The 23,271-nt window shown below is 40.5% G+C and overlaps 3 protein-coding genes across 10 annotated transcripts in view; all 3 read right to left on the bottom strand.

Annotated features, from left to right (window-relative positions):
• Nucleotides 1-580: 580 nt before the first annotated feature.
• LOC122771363 (fibroblast growth factor-binding protein 1-like) lies at nt 581-2,441 on the bottom strand. The gene is made up of 2 exons (XM_044028898.1): nt 2,377-2,441; nt 581-2,064 (listed from the first exon to the last, which is right to left on the bottom strand). The coding sequence occupies exons 1-2, from the start codon at nt 2,439-2,441 to the stop codon at nt 1,317-1,319; spliced, it is 813 nt and encodes a 270-aa protein (XP_043884833.1). The 3' UTR covers nt 581-1,316.
• Nucleotides 2,442-6,273: 3,832 nt separating this feature from the next.
• fgfbp2b (fibroblast growth factor binding protein 2b) lies at nt 6,274-7,735 on the bottom strand. Its single transcript, XM_044028940.1, has 2 exons — nt 6,775-7,735; nt 6,274-6,635 (listed from the first exon to the last, which is right to left on the bottom strand). The coding sequence occupies exon 1, from the start codon at nt 7,526-7,528 to the stop codon at nt 6,794-6,796; it is 735 nt and encodes a 244-aa protein (XP_043884875.1). The 5' UTR covers nt 7,529-7,735; the 3' UTR covers nt 6,274-6,635; nt 6,775-6,793.
• Nucleotides 7,736-9,139: 1,404 nt separating this feature from the next.
• Nucleotides 9,140-23,271, bottom strand: part of prom1b (prominin 1 b) — a 29,019-nt gene continuing 14,887 nt past the window's right edge. Inside the window, exons 5-29 of one of the 8 annotated variants that reach the window (XM_044028388.1) lie at nt 22,470-22,590; nt 22,307-22,370; nt 22,104-22,193; nt 21,560-21,583; nt 21,071-21,288; nt 20,890-20,964; nt 18,279-18,342; nt 18,107-18,115; nt 17,854-18,013; nt 17,551-17,703; nt 16,979-17,102; nt 16,750-16,853; nt 16,554-16,638; nt 16,329-16,475; nt 16,163-16,234; nt 15,504-15,596; nt 15,120-15,137; nt 14,921-14,974; nt 14,754-14,834; nt 14,188-14,256; nt 13,179-13,268; nt 12,549-12,664; nt 11,751-11,849; nt 10,705-10,739; nt 9,140-10,579 (exon numbers count right to left, since the gene is read on the bottom strand). In XM_044028388.1, coding sequence (XP_043884323.1) covers nt 11,780-11,849; nt 12,549-12,664; nt 13,179-13,268; nt 14,188-14,256; nt 14,754-14,834; nt 14,921-14,974; nt 15,120-15,137; nt 15,504-15,596; nt 16,163-16,234; nt 16,329-16,475; nt 16,554-16,638; nt 16,750-16,853; nt 16,979-17,102; nt 17,551-17,703; nt 17,854-18,013; nt 18,107-18,115; nt 18,279-18,342; nt 20,890-20,964; nt 21,071-21,288; nt 21,560-21,583; nt 22,104-22,193; nt 22,307-22,370; nt 22,470-22,590 — 2,101 coding nt within the window. In that variant the 3' untranslated portion in view covers nt 9,140-10,579; nt 10,705-10,739; nt 11,751-11,779. The other 7 variants (XM_044028390.1, XM_044028389.1, XM_044028393.1 and 4 more) reach the window with 7 other exon arrangements.

The following is a 23,271-nucleotide window of genomic DNA, read 5'->3' on the forward strand; positions in this document are numbered from 1 at the left end:
GTTAGATATTTGCATTAACAAGCAGTTGAACAGGTGTACCTATTAATATGGCTTTTAAGTAAACCTTTAAAAGAAATGATTGAGGTAAAATAGCACGCATATAATTGTCATTTATATATATAAAGTTCTGTGTACTGTGTATACTGTCAAATGTTATAATCTCATTAAATGCTGTAGATTAATATTTTAATCTGACAAGAAACATCTGCAGGTTTCAAATGTTTGTGGTAAAAGAAAAATATACAGAATATTTACTAAGCGGTGCAAGAAAATATCAATACACTAAAATATTATGATGTTTTATTCTTTGAGGCGCTATATCATTATATTCTTGACAGTGGTTTTCCCTTTGAATTAAAGCCTCTAACAGCGGGACACAAGACTCTATCCCCATCTTTGTCCCCTCACTATAGACTATTGTTCTCTTTAAAATGCACAGTTTTTCAATCACATAACCTGTCCTTGCTCATAGTAATCTGATGTATATATACATATATACATATATATATATATATATATATATATATATATATATATATATATATATATATATACATATATATATGTATATATATATATATATATCATATGGTCACCCACACAGATTATTGCCAATTTGTCGCTCTAATACTGCGTGCCATTTATATCGGAGGTTGGAGCTGGGAGTGAACACATGGCAATTCCTGTCGATAGCAACGCTCGACATGGTTTTTTCAACCTGTCCTGCAAGTGAAATATAAATGTGGGTCATAATAACCCATAACCAATAGTTACGTTGAGTTGGAGGATTGTAGTATTTTTATAGTTCAGTGCAACTGAAACATAACTATGGGTCGTTCTGGTCAACCCCTGAGTACGACCAATAGGTACGTTTTCAGCTGCACCGCTGGTATTACATGTGTTAGTGAGGTTTAAAGACCAGACAGGACTAGGGAGCAAGTTACAGACTGTGACATAAAAATTGTGCTTGTAAAAGTTTAACATGGGAGTCAAACATGTGACAATCACACCTAAGTACAAATCTTCAACCACGAAGCAAACAACCTAAAGCTACTTGATGATGACACACTGAAGGTACCAGGTTGATGCTATTCATACTACCGCTAGGGGGCGCCTATTTAAAAATGGGTGATAATTCCTGCATAGGACCCATAGTTGTGTTTTTGTTGGAGGACAGTCTCCTGGGGAGTAAGTGAGGTTGCTCCAAGGTTTCCCACTACTAATGAAAGGCATCATAATATTAACCTTTGACCCTGAGGTTAGAAATGTAGTGACAGTGAAACAACATACATAATGAGTCACGAGATGAGAGGAGACTAACAGTCATTTTGCAGGACAGAGAAGAAGAAGGAGCAAACACTGGCCCAGGAGCTGCTGCAGTACTCCTCTGCGGTCTTCCTGTGGTCCGCGCGCCCGCTGCAGGCTGAGGGTCTGACAGAGGTGGAGAAGGTGGAGGGCCGAGTGGAGGACTGAGTGGAGGAGGTGCGGGGCTGTGGTGTTGTTGGTGTGGTCTCCAGGTCTCCTGACTGAGCTGAGATCACCGCACTGTTGATGTCCAACTCGAAATGCGCATCCCGGGGCGCGCGCTTACACATGCCAGCTTTGACCAGCGCGCGCTCATCCCTGCACACTTTCCCCTGCAGTCTCTTGAGCGCGCGGGCCACCTGCTTCCAGAAGCTCTTGGGGTCGGACTGGAAGCCTGGGCAGCTCTGAGGTTTGGCGGTGTACTCGCACTTCATCTCGGTGGTCCCGCCTTTGACGCGCGCCTCCGGGTTCTCACACTTGACCAGCAGCCTCACCGCGCCCCTCGCGTCCCTCGCCGTCCACGTGCACTGCATCTTGTCCTTGAGTGTGAACTTGCCGCGGCCGATGGCTGCGACCTTGTTCTCGCTCCTCTGCGCTCTGCCGGACTGTGGCGCCACGCTGCGGTCCGCTCCACGGGTTTTACTGCGCACAGACGCGGAGGACAGAGACAGATGCTGACCAAGGAAGACCAGCAGCATCCAGGGAGCGACAGAGCCGAGCAGCAGCATGTCGTCTTTTAATAAAGAGTTATTATTGAACCTGAAAGACAGAGACAGAGTGACGCAAATTAGGAGATAAATATAAATCTTAAATCCTCAAACTCAGCACATGTGAATGGTCTTTAAATGTTAAACTGTTTAAAATGTAAAGGGCCACAATAAAGTAACCTACATTATATTAACTATACTGTAAAAGTTAGTGTCATTTATCTTTATATTGAACATTATTGAACCCAACACTGTTGTTTTGTTGTTTTCTTATGTTTACAAAATACTTTGCAATAACATTTATTCTATTTTGATTCTATACAAACAAACACACAATCCATCTATAAATATATACTTAACTTACCGTAAACTACCGAGCGCTCCTGTGCGTAAAAGCTGCTCCTTGTGACCGTCTGTTGTCCCACACATGGCTTTCATACATGTAGAGCGACACGCCCACCATTCCCGCCCAAACACACGCACACACAATGCATTCCCAACCCCCTCACAATGACCTTAACCATCACAACTAAATGCCTAAACCTAATCCTTAGGTTAATCCTAACCTCGACCTAATTTTAATATTCCCCTTAAATCAAGTCCTGACCCTCAAAAAGCGCTTTTAAGAGGTGACAGAATGACCAGCCAACATGTCCTCACCCCATATGGGATATACGGTTTTTGGTCCTCACAAAGATACACATAAAAGAACACAAACACACACATACACACACACACAGTCTGGTTTCCATGACTTCAGGGGACATTACATTGATCTACATTCATTTCCTGAAGACTTACTCCATAACTACTCCTGGCCTAATCCTAACCTTAACCTAATCTAACACCAACACAAAACCCAGCTCTAAACTCTCGCTCTCACACACACACACACACACACAGACACACCTCCCTGCACATTCATTGAGAAAATCTTGGCAGTGTTTTTGGTGTTTGTTGGGTCTTGAAGCAACATGTCCAAACTAAAGAAAACTGCCGCTTTAGAGGAGGAGCTCAGCCCAAGATCAAAAACACTGTTCATGTGTAAAAGGGACGGATCTGTGTGTCCTCGTAGACGGCGGGCGTTTGTACTAAAGACTTTTAACAAGGCAGATTATAACCCAGCCACACACACACACACACACACATTCCCAGCTGTACTTTATAGAAATATACAGTAAGAAGATATGTTTTTTACTGCAGAAGCACATCAGGTTTGTACAAATACATCACTTTTATCTCTCCTGTAATGACGCAACACCGCACACAAAGACATGTGATAACAAGGAAGGAACCATAGAAATCTGTCCAATAATCTGACAGATTACATCAGTTTATTTGCTGTGAGTCACCGTGTCAGAAATGTCAGAGAAAAGTTGGATAGCTGAGGATTCCAGGTGTGTCAGGATTTATGGGAATCCCCCTGTACTTGAGTGTGTGAGAGATCTACCTGAGCTCACATATAAAGTTATGTTCTTGTTTACCTGAACTTGTGAGGTCTGAGGCTCCTAAAGCTTTAGTTACATTTCCATGTTCAGTTTATTTTTACACATTTGGAAACATTTGAGTATTTTTTTAAGAAAAAAAAGAAAATTGAAAACACATTTTATATCCTCACTCAGAGATAAGAGATAAGACAAGTGCTCAGTAATTTTAGCATTTATTTCCAAGCATTTACATCGAGATTGGTTCACTCATGTTGAAGATTAGATTGGTTTGTAATTGTTTAAGTGAACAAAATTATAAGATACAATTAAATTAGATTTAAATTAATATTTATTAGCAAGTCCTTTGCTTTTTTGCTGTTTTATCAAATTGCTACTACTTTTCTGCTCCTCCTGACAGTCCGCTCAACTTCTGTTATCATTGCTTATCTTAAACCCATGTTTCTCAAACTGTGGTATGTGTACCACCAATGGTACGTGAGCTTCCTCTGGTGGTACTTGAAGGAAAAGGAGGAGGAGCTGGGAAATTTTGAAAATGAAACAAATAACAAAGAAATTAATAAATACATTAAATAATAAAAATTAGGGTCACGTTTATCTGTCGCTCCATCTTCATCTAATTTCACTATACCAGTGTGAATGTGAGGAAGAGTGAATGATCTTATTGGGAATAAATCTGAATAAACGTGTTATTCAAAAAGTTTGAGAAGCACTGATTTAAGGTCATCTACAGGGCAAACTGATTCTTGTATAAAAACATTTTACTGCAAAATGTGGATATAAGTGACAGATATTTACATGCTACTGTGTTTTGCTCCATTGTCATTATTATTATTTATTATCTATATTCTTTTCTTTCTCATTTTTAGGGCTTAAACAGTCACGTGCTGCACTTGTTTGTGTCTCTAATAAAAAAAAACATGTCAATCACAAAAAGGGTGTAAGGTTAGGTTTAAGTTCATGTTTATGGGACAGAGTAAATTTACAGGGACTGCATGGAAGTCAATGAAATGTCTTCTTCAATCTGTGTGTGTGTGTGTGTGTGTGAGAGAGAGAGAGTTTCCTTTCTGCTCAACAGCGCCACCTTTTGGTTTCTAGACATTGACTCAGGTCGACTTACAGTTCTGTGACTGAGATGGAGCTGGGATTTATGGCTCTTTGAAGGGAGCCGGGGTCTTGAAGAGCCGTTCAAAACACTCAGCTCGTTCTTATATTTGATTATTTTTCAAAAAATAAAAAAAATGTGCAGGTGTCAAGTATCAGCAGAGCTGTTAAAGTTCCTCAAATATCTAAATTCTCTCTCTCACACACTCTCCTTTTATTCAGCTTCCACTGTCACTGAAGCTGATGTGGTGAATGGCTGCGACGCCCCCTGCTGGTTGCACTAAAACACTTCACCGTGAGTAAAGTCATCCAACTTTGACACAAACTGATGAGAAACAAAGTTTCAGTAGAAATGAAACAGGTGAACTGGTGAAGTGCTGAAAATCCAAACCACTGAAGATTAGAGCATGCTGGATAATTTACTTCAGATTAGAGTTTAGTTAAAGGACCAGTGCGTGACATTTAGGAGGGTTTTATAGGCAGAGTTTACACAATTTAAATTCAGTACAAATAAATAAAATATGAAGAACGTAAAAGTAAATTAGTGCAGAGAGTAAGATTTATCAACCCTGGGATTATCATGTAGGACCGGCACATGACAAATAATTTACATCCTGCTCTTTAAATCCAAGAGTTTCATTTCCATCAGTGATCCACGTAGCATATACAATATAAGTAACAGTTGAACAAACACTGATTTAGGACAACTTGTGTAATTTCATAATTTATCCCAACACATGTCAGGGGTTTTCCTTTACATGCTTGAAAAAACAGTTTGGAAATACAAAAGCATCAACTTTAACCATGTATCAGACTAAAATATAACATTTATTATTTATTTATTTATGAGTGACTTCACTTTGGCCGGGGTAGTTCAGGGCTTGTTAGAAAAGTCAACTTGTGCATTGTCCTTCACTTTGTGAGTGTTTGCTTGTTTTTTTTTTTGTACTTTTTATTTATTTTTCATTTTTATTTGACGACTTAGGACTACATGCACAATTTAAAATGACCATAAAGTATATAATTATACATTCCACATAATGAGTATATGTGGAATGTATGTTGAAGTTAAACGCTCAATAAAAGATATACATAGAAAATATATATACACACAATATATGATATGAAACTGTATCTTAAGTAAATTTTGTGATTTACATTAAGACATGTACGTTAACTTCCAGACAAAATAACTAAAATAAAAAATAAATCAGGATATAAAAGAAAAGATGTCTCATGGAGGCCTATATAACATAAAGTTGAATATAGATGCTTATTTCATCATTTTATTATTGTATTTTGATGTCGTTTAACACTCTTCAGTTGCACACGATGGGTTTGAAATTAATTATTTTTGATTAAATAATTAAAGAAGCTGCACTGACTTGAGTAAAGAGACTTGTATCCCCTTTCTTTACCCACTATACGTGTGTGTGTTTATGTCTGAGTGTGAGTGTGTGTCTGTGTGTGCAGCCACTCCACACAGACGTCCTCTGTCCCTGCACACAGTGGCTCTTAAGTGTTTGGGTTTGCTGAGGCGTCGTCACCTCGGTCTGTGTCTGTGAATTAACAGCTTCCTCTGCAGTCGGACAGCAGACATGTTGTTACAGACGGCGGTGAAACCAAACAAGGGCGTCTTTGAAAAAAGGATGTGTGAAAAAAAAACAAAACTGCTGCTTGTTTCAGCTCAGACGAAGAAACAGAACCACACAGACGGAGAGGAGACTTTATTGACTTTACGTCTTTCACGTTTACTGCAGTGATTAACATTGTTGACAAAGGGGGGAATTTCACATCGTATACAAACAGAATCACATCCCGGCTGTATTTCCCCTTGGTCTTGCCGCGGGTGTTGTACAGATATAAAAAAATGGAACGTACATTACATGACATCTGTAAACAACACACAGTCGTAGAGTGAGTGATTTTGGCTCAGCCATTTCGATGTTGCAGTGCGGGGAGATGAAACCTCACAAGGTGATGAAAAGACTCCAGAGGCTCCCATTCAGATCCTGGAGTGGTCAAATGTAGACGAGAAGAGTCTTGACTGGATCTGTCGCTGGCGTTTCTAAACCTGACACAATAAGAAATGCAGGAATTTTTAAACGTTAATAAAGATAAAGGTTATTTCTTGTTGCTTGTTACAGACACATTTCTACAAAAAAAGTAATAGATTTCCATTTGGAGTATGCAGAGTTTCTTTTTTCACTTACCTTTGCCTGCAGTATCGCCTCAGTTTTGGAACCAGCTAATGACGTAGGAGCAGACGCCGTGGAAGCTCTTCCAGCAGTACTCAGAAGCCATACGGGAGGATGGGGACTCTGGCTGCTCTGTGGTACGAGTAGTGGTCTTCCCAGGCTTGGGGGTAGTTTTCTTGATCTGGGGGGCCTTGCCTGGCTGAGGTTTGACGGGCTGAGATGTCTGGGGTTTGGCAGGTTTAGGAGTAGCGACAGGCTTGATCTGGACTGGCACGACAGGTTTTCGTGGCTCCTGCACGGGCTTTGAGGGCTTGGGGTTTGAGGACCTGGGCCAGGAGGTCACGAAGGTCATCTGGGCCTCGTCAGGGTGCTTCTTGCACATCTGTGGGCGGTAGATTTTGGCTCCCTGGCAGGCATGACTAAGCTTCCTCAAGTCCCACATCATCTGGGTGAAGTAGTGGCGAGGGTTGACGTTGTAAGGACGGCACAGGTTGGGTTTTCCCTGGAAGTCGCAGTAGTAGGAGCGTCCCACAGTCTGGCCCTGGCTAGGACCTTTGCAGGAGACACGCAGGCGAGTATAGTCCCCAGCTCCCGACACCACCATAGTACAGGAGTCCTTGGCCTTGGTGTTGAATCTTATGGGCTCATCCCAGATGCTTCTTTGTTGCTGCTGCTGTTTGTTGTCGTTGCTGCCGTTGTTGGTCTGAGCGTTTGACACACAAACAGTCGCAGCTAGGAACAGCAGCGACACTCTCGCCACAGCTTCCATGCTTGTGTCAGTAATGAATGAATGAATGAATGGATGGATGTGGGTTTGGGATAATGTGTATGTATGTGTCCACAGAGAATGTCAGCGTGTGCCAGGGTAGGACGCATACGTGAATGGCTTTATAAAGTTTCAGCTCACAAAGAAGGTATTATTCAGGTGAGGCGAAAGACCCAAACTCCTCCTCCTGCACTAAACCCTCCCTCTTCCTCTCTCTCCCTCTCACACACACACACAAAATAAAAAAAATGATAGGTTAGATAGAGGGAGGGGGAGAACATAAACTGATGGAGGAAATGGGGAGAGGGTCAGTGGTTCTGTTGGACTGAAGGAGGCTACACATGAAGCCAAAGTTTGTGGTGAGACATTATATAATCTCACATAAGAGTTTCTTTGACTGCTGATGATGAGGAGAGGACGACAGCCCAACTGCAGCCCGGAGTAATTTGCTGAAGAGCTAAAAGTCGATCTCTGACCCTTTAAAACTAAATCCTCTCCATGTTCTCCTGAAGATGCACCGTTAGTTTTGCATCAGAGCTACAAACTAATGCTGTGGTTACATTCAAACACAGAACTTTATTTAAAGGGCAAGAAAACTTTCCAAAAGAAATGCCACAAAATGACATTCTTAGTGTATAGAATACATGTACAAGAGGGCAGGGAATTGCAGGGAAACCAGACTTTTCACAGTTTTGATTGTTTCTTCTACTAACTGACCTGTTCTCTTAATGTTGTGAATTATTTTTTGACTATTTATGTTTGTTTTATTGTTATTTTGTAAAGTATTTTGCAACCTTTAGGTTAATATTATTATTATTATTATCCCGCTTTCAACTGTGTGGCACAAAAAGTGAGACAGATTTGCACAAAAATCACCACCATCTATTGATAATTGCATGTCACATGGAAAGACAACAGTATCCAGTATCAATGTTTTGTTCTGCTTTAAATGTCAGTTAAATCATCTTGGTTTGGTGCCAGTGCAGTTTTAACGTCCAATACTGAACAGAAAAACAGACACTGACTTTTTTAAGAAATGCATATAATCCACATGAAGCGCAAACCGGAAGAACAGACCGCACGTACACATATGTAAAAATGCACACATGCATGCCCCAAGGACGACTTACTTTCATAGCCATCAATCTGTTGGGGGGAGAGAAAATGTTCTCCTGTAAGAAAGATGTGTGTGTTTACAGACGTTCTCCTAAATACAGTCAGTGTGGTCTGATTGGATGTGACAGCGTCACGAAACTGCAGTTACTGCCAAGACCATCATTGCTTCCTTCAAACCTGTCAACCCCACCAAAAAAAGAGAGTCGTGAGCCATTTTTGCTGTTGGATTAATGTTACAGGATTAATCCCAGGTGTGTTTCTTGGTGGATGAAATCCTTTTTTTTTCCATTCATACCTGCGCTTACTTACATTTTCAGTTGTTTTAACATATGATACAGCAGTGGCTTTACGGAAGAAACACAAAAACAAAGCAGAAACTTACTGAATTGACGTTTTTATTCACACATTATTGTCCTCGCCACAAACTCTGGCTTTTGCTTGTAATTGTGTATACACAGGAGTGTGTGTGTGAGTGAAACCAAAGCCTCTTGAGAGTTTTATTTGTAAAACTCCAGAAAACAAACAAAAAATAAATCTGACAAAACAAAGCAACTAAGCCGTCACAAATTGTCTGTCAAGAAGTTCCTACGACACAACATGTTGTTTGTCTTTAAACCGCGTTAGGTCGTATGTGTGTTGAATAGCTTGTAGCACTTTGCCTCTTGTGGTAGCATGAACTAGGAAACTCTGGACTAATACAGAATCTACATTTTTAAAGGATTAAAGTTTTGTTGGTCTGTGTTGAGAGGAATATTTTAAAAATGTGTGAATACAATTTTCCACTTCTTTGTTAAGAATTAGCAAAGTAGATGACGTTTGTATAATATTAAGCTACAGCTTAAATGCTAAGTTTAGCACAAACATTGGAGATAGAGGATAAATTCTTACTGTGGCAACAAAATCAGCCAAATGTCCAGTAAGTAGTCACCACTTTATAACTAATTACTTTAATATGTATAAAATCAAACTCAAATGGATGCTTTAGCCATGTTAAAGGCATAGGAGTAGTTAGCAATGTTAGCCTAAAAACAAGCTTTGGTCCAGACCAAAACAAATTAAAATGGATTATGTTAACGCTGCCATTGACTGTGGTAATCCTCCTCCGAACATAAGGCTGACATTTAATATTTAATGAGGATGATTTAAAAACTTTGGTTTAAAACAATCTGACTCGGTTTTTTTGTGAATTAGCAAATGTTAGCATGCTCACATGCTAAAACCCCCCCAGTAAATAAGGATTTGTTCCGTATTTGAAAGATAAAAGACACATTGAACAGATAAGGAACACATTTTGTTCCTTATTTCACTGTGAGTCCTGTGTATTATAGCAATGGAGATGTGGTAAAAGTTAAATGGTGACAGATAAAACTGTCTTGTCTTGTCATCATGCTAAGCTAACTGGCTGCTGTTATTTAACATACGCACAAGAGATTGGTTTCTGCTCATCAAACTCCTGGTAGTTTGACACGGACATGGACGGCATTTATCAAAATATAACACTATTTCCTGAAGATCCACCTGGTCAGTGCAAACACGTGGAGCCAAAATGATGCAGGCTAACACAAATATATTCACAAAATTGCTACTACTACAAAAACTACTTACATGTTATAAAACAAACATGAACAAAATATAGAAAACTTTCAAAAGTTTTGAAAGCATAAAAAAATGACATGTGTCACCAAGTAAAAACCGATAATGTTAGTACAAATTCATTGTCTATATGTAAATCTAACTGCAGGAAAATGTTCTGACGTTGGTTAAAGTACTCGATGAAACACTAGAGGAACTGTTGATGCTGGTGTGGATGATATAAGTTACAGTTCGCTGGCATTGGAGGTCCTTTGGTTTGAAGTAGTTACTGTGGTGGGACCTCCTCCACACACAGCTCTGGATTGTTGTCATTCTTCCCGTTTGTCTTTGGAAGTTGTAAAAGGTCTAAACAGTTCACAAATGGACAGTCCAGCAGTCATGGAAAAGAGAGCATCCGTGTCAGAACTCATCAGCAATTCATTTTACACTATTCCTACGTAATGAAGAGAATGAAACAAAAGAAAACTTACCACATGGGAAATCTCAGTTCCAGTTCTCTTGTCCACTATGGAAAAATAAAAAATAAAATGAAATCTGAGTTTATGAACAAGTCTATTTTCCCTGACGCCTAAAACCTGCAGTCATTGCAATACCAACAGTGCACATTGAACAATCTTATCTTGTATTTTACTCTTAAAATAATAAAACAAAATAAAGGATTGGGTGAGAACTTTTTTATAGCCCACAAACCAGGGGTCTCAAACTCAAATGACCTGTGGGCCACTGACTGTCTCGACTGGTCAGTCAGGGGCCAGTCAAGTAAAAAAAAAAAAAACAACGTTTATGGGAAAAGCAACAGTTGCGGTGGACATTATGAGCTCAAAATTACATATCAATATGCCCTATTAATTCCTTTTTTTTATACTGTATGTACTCTGGCCTCGTGTGAGCTTTTCTGTCTTTTATCCATTATTCTGTACAGCACTTTGATCCACTGTTTGTTTTGTGCTTTACAAATAAAGTTATATAAGTGCTTGTTTTCATATGCAACAATAAAAAAAAAACATATTTATGATGCAAAATGTATCTATTAATTTAAAAATAAAAACATATGGAAATGACTCGTTACAACTTGATATTGTTTGGAGGGCCACATGAAATCGACTGGAGGGCCACATGTGGCCGCCGGGCCACCAGTTTGAGACCCCTGCCGCAAACCATTAAATGTTTGCTCATGTTTAGCAAATCCACAAAGGAACATTCAAAACGACCAAAGAAACCAGTGTCAGTTATTGGACACTGACTGTGGTCATTAAGTATTAATGTGTCCTTTGTTGAGTGTAATCATGTCAGTGGTTAATAGCAGTAAGACAAAAAAAAAAGAAAGAACAAAAAAAAGGGATGGTTGAGGGTTGAAGAAGAAGACACGAAACACTGTTGTGAAAGAAAAACGGTGAGACATCAGGGACGCTCTCTGTTTGGTTTAAGAGAGATTGGTGATGGCTGGTGGTTGTTAGATGGTTACTTCATATAGAAGTGTATTAGTGGTTGTGTTTATGTAACGTATACTTAGTACCTCTTCAAAGGCAAGAATGTTCCTGTGGGTCAACAGTCGCAGTAGCTCGGGGGAGCAGAGGCCCGAGGAAACCGCGTCAGAGTGTCGGGATAGGGAGAGCTACATGTGCACACACGACAACACATACAGTACAAACACACACAATACAAACACATACATGGGGAATTCTTAATACATGTGTGGAGAAATCTCGTGTGGCTCGTTTAGTTCTGTCTGCACACCCTCCAAATGTTCCCTCCACCGATTAGTACCTCAACACGCAAGCAAGCACACGTGGTGGTCACGGCTCGGACCTGACCACCCTGAAGTTTCCATGGATACTGCACACTTGTTCACCATGATTACCTGTATTACCCAGAATGCAACACAAGAGCGAGGGAGCACAGGCGATAAAGAGAGCGGGAGGACTGGTGAAAGCAGAGGGAAGATGACGAAACAAGAATCCGAGAATGCAAAGGGACACAAAGTCGTGCGTGTGATTTGTGATGAAGATTGTGGCAGGATGAGATTCAAAGCTGAAGTTTTCCATACCACAAAAGAGAGTGCACATGAGGAGGAAGACAAACGTGTGCATCAAAGTGCAACAAGCCACGGGTAAGAGGAGCTGGAGAGAGGCGAAAAAACATGACGGAAGAATATCAACGGCCATGAAACCGAAATAATGACAAAGGGAAAGAGAGAAGAGAAGGATCTGTTAATTATGTTTTAACTGAGCACAGACAGATGTTTGAGGGAGCACAGAGTAAAACTAAGAACTCTGTGAAGAATAAATGAGCATGCGTGTCGTTTAGAACTCACTCTTCAAAGACGTCCTCTGTGTCCATCCTTCTGTAATACTTGGCCAGTTTGATGGAGAAGATGATGCTGGGGATCATGAAGATACAGCTGGCTCCCAGACCAAACCAGAATGTGTTCTGAAAAACAAAATCAACTGTAACGTTTCACATTTCATCTGGTTGACCTTAGGAATAAAACTGAACTTCTTTGAAACATGTTTAACATTATAACTATATGACGATATAACCTTTTTCATTTTGGATTATTTAGTTATGTTACTATGATAAATAGCTGTCTCAGTTGTTGAGTAATATAAATGTGAAATAAATATGAATGTCATGCAAACATAAAGTAAGACAAGCAAATATAGAGCAGAATATACTGAGTATACATAAGCTTGTATGTACAATGCTGATAATTATATATCGAAGGCTGTTATCTACCAAACAGTTTACTTCATCCTTGGCATTTTACTTTATAAGGGCGCCAGAGTGTGCAGTGCCAGAAGATGTACATACAGTACATGTACTGTACTGTATGTTCCCGTCCTGCCTCCTAACATGTGTGGAGGACTGGAGGACATACTGTTCCCATACTGTACATGTGGTCTAAAACAAACACACACGCACACACACGCACACACACACTTACCACTGAATCGACTACGAAGCTGCACCCTACGATCTCCATGCTGTCCACTATGTTACTGATGGGTTTACACTGAGCCACCTCAGTGGTCAACTGTAAGGAAAAGCAAACACACACACACACATAATATACTATACATATAAAAATATTGATAATGCATGAATGGCATTAAACTTCCTTTCCTCTTTACTGATATGAACACACAGTTACTGTAAGTGAACCTGCAGGAGCTCCCACATAATTAAAATGCATCAAAAAGCAAAAAACACTTATTTTCTCTCTAGACTGTTGGAGTGAACAGTTTACAAACTTCAGTTTCCAGTCAGAAAAGACTGTCTAATACAGTGGTGGGCTACTGACATAAATGAAGCAAGCAAAGGGGGCCACAAATAAAAAGTGTTATTAAAACCAACTTTATATAAGTAAAAATGCTGTCTGTGGCTGTGTTTTACTAATTAAATATTTATTTATTTTCTGTTAACGTGAAGGTGCAAAATGTTTGGTCTGTATTTACAACTTGAGGTAACCTGTGAGGAAGTTGCGAGCCAGATAAAAAGACGTCGCCCATGTGTGGTGTAATATTTATAAGTATTTGTACTTCATATTATATTCATAAAATATAGACTTAAGCAGGTGTAGCTTTTGATTAATCGGCTCATATCTGATTTTCCCTACGTCCACACTGGCAGCCATGTATTCAGTGAGGGTGAGTGACTGTTTCTTCACAGCGCTGTCAGTGCGGACTATGTCAGTGCCTCATACGACCACATAAAACTGAACAATCGTACTTAAGCCGTCTCAGGGCTCTGTCACACTGCTATACCAAGACTGGAGCTGATGGGTTCATCAGTATCGTGTGAACTCATTTAACAGTGGTGTGAATGTAACAGACCTACACACTACAGCAACACTGAACCTCCCCAACTAAATAAACACAATGACTTAGAGTTTTTGTGCTTTTTTTGTGTTCCAACACTTAAAAAAAGAAAGAAAAGATGAATAAAATACTCACAGAGATTTTAACCCATTGGGTGTACTGTTTGAAGTAGCCCACTAAACTCTGCATGTAGCCCTTTGTTTCCTATAAAACAGAGAAGCAGTGTTAGGATACACGGGACTGTTAGGATTATTGAAATAGTTCACAATTGTTATTAGTACATATATTATATTAGTTGTGAAGTACATTTGTCATGCTCTAATCATCACTGATGTTCATTCTTTTCTGATGCATGATCAATTTAAGTGATAGGGCGGGAAATATAGTCTTGTACTTGTTTCTTTCATTGCTAAAAATACTGTGAATATGCTGTCTGTGGTTCTTTTTTTACTGTTTCTGACATGTTGCAATGGGTCATTTTTTTTATTTACAGAATATATTCCTTTCCTGCATTTGAGGATATTAAGCGTTTATATAGATATTTCAGATACTGAAACTCAAAGAGAATCTTGGCAAGGACAAATGTATATAACCACAGTATATTTTAAGCATTAATTTAAACCCAATATAACACAGCTAACAACAGTTGTCCACAATATTAGGTCACATCATGTACATAGTTCTGTAAAGCTACTTCATACCTGCTTCACCACATGGGAGGCGTTATGAATGATGAGGTACTCTGCTGCATCAATGGCACTCAGGATATTAGTGACCTTGACCTGAGACACAGAAACATTTATTTGAACTTGAGGTGGAAGCAGTTACAAATGACATGATGATGGTTTTTGCTTGTGTGTTCTCTCACTGGCAGGTCGCTGGACATCCGCTGCAGCTGCTTGATACTCTGACTCAGAGTGCTCTGAGAAAGAAGACACAGAGAGTTTTCAAACAAGACAAATGCATGTTCAAAACGTGCATTTAGAAATACTGTGTCACCTCACAACACCAACCACAACGCTACAAACAAAAACACTCGACATCGACAACTGACACCAGCGACTCACCCGCGCTTTGACATATTTCTGTCACCATTTTATGAAAGAAAAGGAGGTAGAGAAAAAAAGCACTGAGTGGAAGTGAACACAGGTAAAACTAACTATTAGGAATGACATGAAACATGCTTCAACATCACTCGTTTCGATTGTTTTTTTACATGCGTTTTGCCATACTGTATTTTTAAAGCAACATAATGAGGAGTCACATAATCTGAGAATCTCTTTGCGAAATAAATGAATAATTATCTCCGTGTACAGGGACATTTTGTGAGATTCATAAAACAATTCCTGCTCTTTACATCAATTTCTTCAAGACAAAGTGAGGAAGAGGTGTAGGGACTGAATTGTGTTATTGTTATTGTTCATGTTTGTGCTGTGAGAGAGGGGATTTACCATTGCTTGCTCCATGGGCACCACCTGATCTCTATGAATCTGCCTGATACTGCTGGCATGTCCTCTCAGTGCATTCTCCAGGGCACCGCGTGGCTGCAAACAAACAAACAAACAAAAAAAGCAATGAACGCAAACATCTATTCCGACACAACTTACAATACTATAATCTTTGGGCTCATTTGGGCATTTTCTTGTAAATACACGCGGTATACACATTAATCCCTTTGTCCCACAAGCCTTTCAATGGCACAGTCCCTGTACCTATACATGTGTTAATGCTATAAACGTAAGAGTGCTCAGAGTGAATGGGCAGCCTGTTCCCCCTGATCAGTCAGCATGAGGGGAAATTATTTTCCAGACAGCCTGTCTGACTAAACATATGGTGGATGATATCCTGCAGACTTCAATAAGTGTTACAAAAACATTTACATCCCAAAGCCACACAACAAGTAACTCAACAGTCGTCGTTCACTTGTGCGACATGATGAGCACTACAGTTGTTTAGCAATTACTTCAGGAATATTTAACAATAAGTATATGTGAAGGTCCTCATTGTGTCTGTGTAGTTTGAAGAGTAGAAAATGTGTCCTGTTTACTCACAGAAATCAGAGCTGCCTCTGCTTAACTTCACCTGTCAGCACAGTAACAATGAGACTCACCAGCTGGTCAGCCTGAGCCTCCAGATCTGTGGCGAAGGACAGGAGATCCACGAGAGTGACGCCCTTATTCACCTACAGCGAGACATTTATTGACAACACGGGGTTAACACCTTTCAGTTTTCAACTCAAATTTACTCAGGCATCAGTCTGGATTTGAGCAGATTACCTCAGCCAAGTATGTCTCATAGTCAATCTGTCCAATTCCTGAGTTGGCAAAGTTGATGAGGTTGTCTCTGCCTGCCTGCTCCAGGAGTGTGATGTCATGCAAGTCGACCTGCACACTCTCAAACACTTTGGCCAGATCCTTGTTGTACTGTGGAGAGACAAACATGCCGACATGTTACCTCACTGTCACTGACCATCAGTTCCTTCAGAATAAAGTGACACTCACGACAGTTCTGTTGAGGAAGGAGTTGATGTTGAACATGGTCTCCAGCTGCAGAGCGTGATACAGACCTTTGTTCTCGAAGCACTCCCTACAGGACAAACACAGCATCTTCACATATTCAGACCTCAGGATTTTATTTAAAAAACCTTTTAACTTAATGCATTTTGTAGAGTGTGCATATCAGATGCTGTCATTTTACCTGTACATGCTTCCCAAAGTCAGGTCAATGTTTGGGTTCTGAAACAGCATCCCAGGAAGGAAGTTCTTCTTGGCAGGATGAACCATGAACGGTGTGTCTATGATCTGAACACACACACACACACACACAGTGTTGTCTGTTATGTAATAACATCCATGCTCAGATAAATATCTCTAAGACAAACCAGGCAGGGAGAGGCAGAGAGAAGAGTGAAGTTTGAAGTCAGTACCTGGAATATCTGTCTGTTAGCCAGCGGTTCACATATTAGCTTCTCCACGTTGCCACTGGCAACAAACAAGGTGGTCACGATGCCCATCAACACCCAGGAAAAGACAAAGGAGAAGCCCACCCCACTGAAAGAGCAAGAGAGAGATGGTGTGGGACACATACTCATGAAGAAGAAGCATCTGCTTCCTGTTTTCTGGCATTATTATTCAGCAGGGACAATGCTGCCATAATCCTGTGACACATGACAGTGTATGCCAGTGTTTCCCATGTTTAAAATAGAAGTTAACAAATAATCATAACCTGAAAAATCTAAAATGGGCATACTACAATGGGTCTGACTACTTTACTGCCATTTATGTAATGATAACAAGGTAAACTAGACATTTCTTAGAAACATGTTAGATAAATACATCACAATTTAATTTGATGCATGTTATTGAAAATATATACACATAAATAGTATCTTTTGCCTATTAAGACATATTTTAACCATATGTTACATTTCAAATTTGACAGACATTGTCTCAGTACTCGTTTCAGGTTGAGTGTTGGATAGTCGTCACGGTAACGTACGCCATAAGCAGGTTGCCGCCAGTGTTTGACAGACATCCTCGGGTTGTGGGTGAAGCTTGCTTGTCGTAGCCACAGGTGCCGCACAGTAGCCCCAGAATGTTGAAAGCCAGGACCAGGACGACCATGCAAAGAGCCGCCACACAGCCGATCCACCTGCAGCACACACACACACACAGACAGACACTGTTTGTGAGGTCATTATGATTTGCATAAATGTCTTCGAGCCTCAGCCAAATGATAACCTCACCAAAATACAAACAATAAACCTGAAATAACACATATTTTGCATCCACAGAAACAAACCTGTAGAAATCCATCTGGTCAATCTGTGGGTAAAAGGCCTCAATCTTCATCTGTCCTTCATTGAGGAAAATGGTGAAATTGGCCAGAGATGATTCCACCGGGAACATCTTGGCGAAGTTGTTTATCTCTGTGCCGATCTTATCCAGCATGCCTTTCACTCCTGCACACACACAAGCAGAAACATGACATCAGAGAGAGAAACTAGAAAATGCCCGTTTCCCTTAGATGTGAAAAGGGACGAAAGAGGACTTACGAGGAAGAGCTATGGTTTCATTGTCCACCAGTGTGCACATTAAGGTGAGAGTAAGAAAAAAGAAGTGAAAATACTACAGTCAGACCTAATCTGATCACATTTGTAAAGCAGCATAATTCATTTTTAATTCAACTAAACAAACAAACACAAATTAACGTATACTCTTCTGTACCTGTGACGATATTTTTAGTTTGCTCTTTAACCAGTCTTGGTGTGTCATTAAAAGACGAGTAACCCTGGAAGTGGACAGAAAAAAAAGAAAGGATGGTTAAGAAAAAACATGAATTAACACGTGATTTTAACCTACATTCATTATTCAGGTGATGAAATAAAATCCACTGGCCTGTGCATTTATATCTGGCATTACTTAAATATATTGTGTTTCTTTTAAATATTTATATTCAAATTAATATCCAACAATGCTGTGCAAAATTTAAAACCAGAATAAATTCATTAATTCTAATGGTTTTCGTGAATATTTTACAATACAAATGTTGTATTACGACGTAGGCAGGATGCACATTTATGCTCTTTGTATTTACAATTGTGCTTATATATGAATATTTATGTATATAGATTAAATATTTTCATGTCATGTGAGACAGTGACTCGAGACCAAACCTCTTTTCTCTTTGTATGTGATTGTAGTGTTTTTCCTTTATTTTAGTCGTTCTTTAATTGCATAAATATATTAAAAAAAACCAAATTATTTTCAATAGCTTTAAAGTGGACATATTATACCCTATTTCCCCCATTAAAATAGTTCCCTGGTGTCCTAATGAACATGTCAGTGACATGCTTTGGTCAAAATACCATAAGGATGAAGAATCATAGTAGTTCAATAACCCTGCTAAACCCGCCCCTTTCAGAACGCTCGGTTTTCGTGCATGGTCCCTTTATATGCAAATGAGACACAGGCAAACACACACCCACTTCTTCCAGGGAGTTTCTGATTTGTCCTCTTTACAGCGCTTTACAGCTCTATTCGTCTCCCCCTCCCTCCACTAGCTCTCTGACAATATCAACATGTCAGCGAGAGTGCCGTCACAGGAAGAGACGTCCTACATAAGGATCGAGCCGAACACTGTCCAACTGTAAATCAGTTAAAAACACTTAGGAACAGAAGATCAGCGGTGACACAGAGAGTGCAGCACCGCTGATCGCCAGCGCTAATCGCCAGCGGCGCGCTGAATAAACTGTATGTTGCTGTATCAGACCGGAGACTGTGCTCCGGAGACCTGGCGATCACCGTGTAAGCGGAATAAACTGTATGTTGCTGTATCAGATCGTGTGTTTGTGTGTTCGCACCACTTCACATCAGACTGCGACCAGCCGTCGCCGTATTTAGTCAGGGGACGTATTTCACCGACGTACAAACACACAAATTGTTAAGAAAAGATCACATAGAGCTCATAACTGACCATTCTGACACTTCCTAATTAAACATATTTGTTCAGTACGTCCTCCATGACCGGAGCACAGACTCAGTCTGACACAATCACATAAAGCAGCTGTTTATGCAGCTCGCCGCTGACTCTCTGTGCAGCGGTGCTACACTCTCTGTGTTACCGATAGCCTCGCCAGCGGCGCGCTGAATAAAATGTATGTTGCTGTATCAGACCGGAGACTGTGCTCCGGAGACCTCACCACCGCTGACCAGCTCCGGTGCTCCGGCGAGCTGGCGATCAGCGCTGGCGATCACCGTGTAAGCGGAATAAACTGTATGTTGCTGTATCAGATCGTGTGTTCGTGTGTTCGCACCACTTCACATCAGACTGTGACCAGCGGTCGCCGTATTTAGTCAGGGGACGTATTTCACCGACGTACAAACACACAAATTGTTAAGAAAAGATCACATAGAGCTCATAACTGACCATTCTGACACGTCCTAATTAAACATATTTGTTCAGTACGTCCTCCATGACCGGAGCACAGACTCAGTCTGATACAATCACATAAAGCAGCTGTTTATGCAGCTCGCCGCTGACTCTCTGTGCAGCGGTGCTACACTCTCTGTGTCACCGATAGCCTAAACTGAATAAAATGTATGTTGCTGTATCAGACCGGAGACTGTGCTCCGGAGACCTCACCACCACTGACCAGCTCCGGTGCTCCGGCGAGCTGGCGATCAGCGGTGGCGAGTCTGTGCTCCGGTCATGGAGGACGTACTGAACAAATATGTTTAATTAGGAAGTGTCAGAATGGTCAGTTATGAGCTCTATGTGATCTTTTCTTAACAATTTGTGTGTTTGTACGTCGGTGAAATACGTCCCCTGACTAAATACAGCAACCGCTGGCCGCAGTCTGATGTGAAGTGGTGCGAACACACGATTGCTGACTTTATCCGGCACATTAGCTTCATATATAAAATCCTCTGTAAAACACTGTGCTCCACTGTGCAGCACACTTGTCCCGCCGCGTTGACATAATACCGCTCTTTCTCCCTCGCCTGCACTCTCGCAGGGACAAGGTGGAGCTAAGGTGGAGCTTGCGAAGTAAACGTACTGGTGGGGCGGTAACATTCGCGGTGAAATGCGCATGCTGACGTCATAAGCGCAGGGAATTCAACATCGAGCGTTTTATCGCCTATACTTACACTAAGCGGAACCACGAAAACATGACTGAGTATTGTTTTTCCACACTTTGGCGACTGGTAGGGCCCCCAGAGTCCCAAATATCAGTATTAAAATGGTTAAAAAGTTGATTTTGCATAATATGTCCCCTTTAATGTCACAGTCATGTATTTTACATTAACAGATGATTCAGACGAGACAGAGACTAACCTTCTGCACAATGTTGCTGAGATCAGTTCCCAGGAGTGTATTGACATTGGCCATGGCGTGATTGACATTGGGAAGCTGAGGAGTAGAAAGTGAAGACGTGAAAGAAGACGATCAGAGAAACTAGAAAAACTAGAAATGTCTTCTTGTTTGTTTTGATTGCTGCTCTATGACTCCTTCATACCTTCAAGAAGTCTGCATTGACTCCTAATTGAGGCAGCGTGGATCGGATGGTGTTGCAGGTGGGAGAGACAGCTCCGTTGGTACAGGCTGGATCGGACAGGGTGTTGGACAAGGAGGCTTGCTCCCCTGACAGACTGGACTGAAGTTTCCCTGTACCTTCTTGAAGCACCTCCAAGGAGGAGCTGACACTCTCCAGGGCCTCCTTGGTCTCCCGCATAGCTACAACCAACAGATGGAGGATTTTCCACATAAACTATACCAAAATAATCCACAGTAGTGTGTTGTTTTGTGAAATGATTGGTCCTCACACAAGTACATACACCGCAAGACTATCAGCAGTATCACACTGACCACAAATCAACAATCCACAAAGGAGAACAAGAGGAAGAGTTTGTTTTCAGGATAAATCAGTAGTTTAGGATCACCATCTGAGTCTAACACTTGGAAACACAGAATCACGAGCACTGCACCAATAATCAGCTCTGATTACCTTTGATGGCATTCTCAACTTTAGCTTGAGATAAATGGAAATATGAGAGAATTGAAGAGGAAAAGAAAGTTAGACAACGGTTGAGAAGTAACGTAAAAGACTGAAAAGAGGAAGCTGCACGTTTAAGACAATAATTAGAAACTGTAAATTAAGCAAAACTGAGCTGAACTATCTAATAAAAATTTTGATTGCTTTTTGATTTCCGGTATAACTTGGAAGTCGAGCTTCAGTTCCATATTTACCATGTTTTCAAAAACATGGATTTTTGAAAACGATTACTTTCGGCCTTATTATTACAACTGTATGACAGTAATAGTGTGTTGGAAAATTTCAGTTACTTGTAATATGTACGATTATATTTGTATTGTTGTGACTTTGTAATTGAAAAAACTGAGGTTTGTTTCACCGAATATTGTCAAACGGGAATTATTTACAACCAATTAGAAATCAGAAACAGGAGACAGTGTTATCTCTAATGAACGTCGACATTGACAGTGAGCTCAGCAAAGGATCGTACTGAATGTTTATACAGAGGGAGCATCACCTCCTGCCATACGCAGAGCAGTGTCCAGGGACGGCACCACCTCTTTCTCCAGCTGACTGTGGATCCTCCCCCCCAGCACCGGTCCAATGTCTGCAGGACACACAGAAAATCAGAGGCTTTTATTGCACTGTAAGCACAGGAAGACCCAAGCAAACAAAGTGAGAGGCATGAGACAAACGTGATGAGTCCTGGGATCAACTTACTGTCGAGGTCGGACAGGATTTTGTTCTTTGCTGTGGTGTACTGGGCTGTCAGGTAGTTAATTTGCTGCAACACAGGGCACACAGTAAATCAGAGCAGTAATAAAATGTTAATGTTTTGTTTTTTTAAATGTATGTGTGTATAAGTGTGCCAAAGTGTGCATACTGCAGGTGTGTTGTTGGCAAGTGTCTTCAGGTCTCGCATGTTGGTGTTGATGAACCGGCGAGTGCTCTTGATATGAGTGCTGATATTATGGTTTGCAGTATAGGCAACCAATACTCCCAATCTGAAACACACACACACAAATACACATGTCAGTTAGGTGGTATTACCCTGGCCAGTATGAACCAGCAGAGGGCAGGCTTGCTGCATTTCTGTTGAATGGGACTCAGAGTTCAGAGTTGCTGGATTGGTGTGAGAAAATCTATTTTTATAACTGGTGGTGAAAAGAAAAACTTTGAGACAAGAAGTATAATCTGTCAGAAGGAAAGGAAAAGGGGAAAAAGTTTGATTGTACAAAAGAAAATTATTGTCATAGCATTAATGTCAACAGTCACCCAGATGTTATGTGCATTCACTGTTGTGCTCTACTGTAAGATGAATTTATTAAAAAAGCAAAATCACCTTTGAAGAGTAGTGAAGCGAGCTGGATAAAACAGTGTAATTCATTGTTTTATGTTAATTTTTATGGTGTCATTTAGAGTCGGCAATATTCTTGCACTTGGAAAGGTTATGACAATAATCCTGTAATCATGTAGAAAGTACAACAGTTTATCTGACTATTCTCTGAGCTCTTCTACTTCTGTAACACCCCATAAGAAAAAAAATGCCGACTTATCGCTAAGAATTTTGTTTCAATGACAAGTGCTGAGAGAGAGAGAGAGAGCGAGAGAGAGAGAAAGACAGAAACTACCAGAGAAAGTCTACTGGGAGACAAACCCTGTGCAGATAATATCTCCACACACAC

The sequence above is a fragment of the Solea senegalensis genome, linkage group LG6 (genome assembly GCF_019176455.1).
Source record: "Solea senegalensis isolate Sse05_10M linkage group LG6, IFAPA_SoseM_1, whole genome shotgun sequence".
NCBI classification, from domain to species: domain Eukaryota; kingdom Metazoa; phylum Chordata; class Actinopteri; order Pleuronectiformes; family Soleidae; genus Solea; species Solea senegalensis.

Coding starts and splice junctions, on each gene's coding strand:
- LOC122771363 (XM_044028898.1), bottom strand. CDS start 2,441: ATGTGTGGGACAACAGACGGTCACAAGGAGCAGCTTTTACGCACAGGA. Junction 2,065..2,376: donor GGAGCGCTCGGTAGTTTACG/GTAAGTTAAGTA, acceptor TCTGTCTTTCAG/GTTCAATAATAACTCTTTAT.
- fgfbp2b (XM_044028940.1), bottom strand. CDS start 7,528: ATGGAAGCTGTGGCGAGAGTGTCGCTGCTGTTCCTAGCTGCGACTGTT.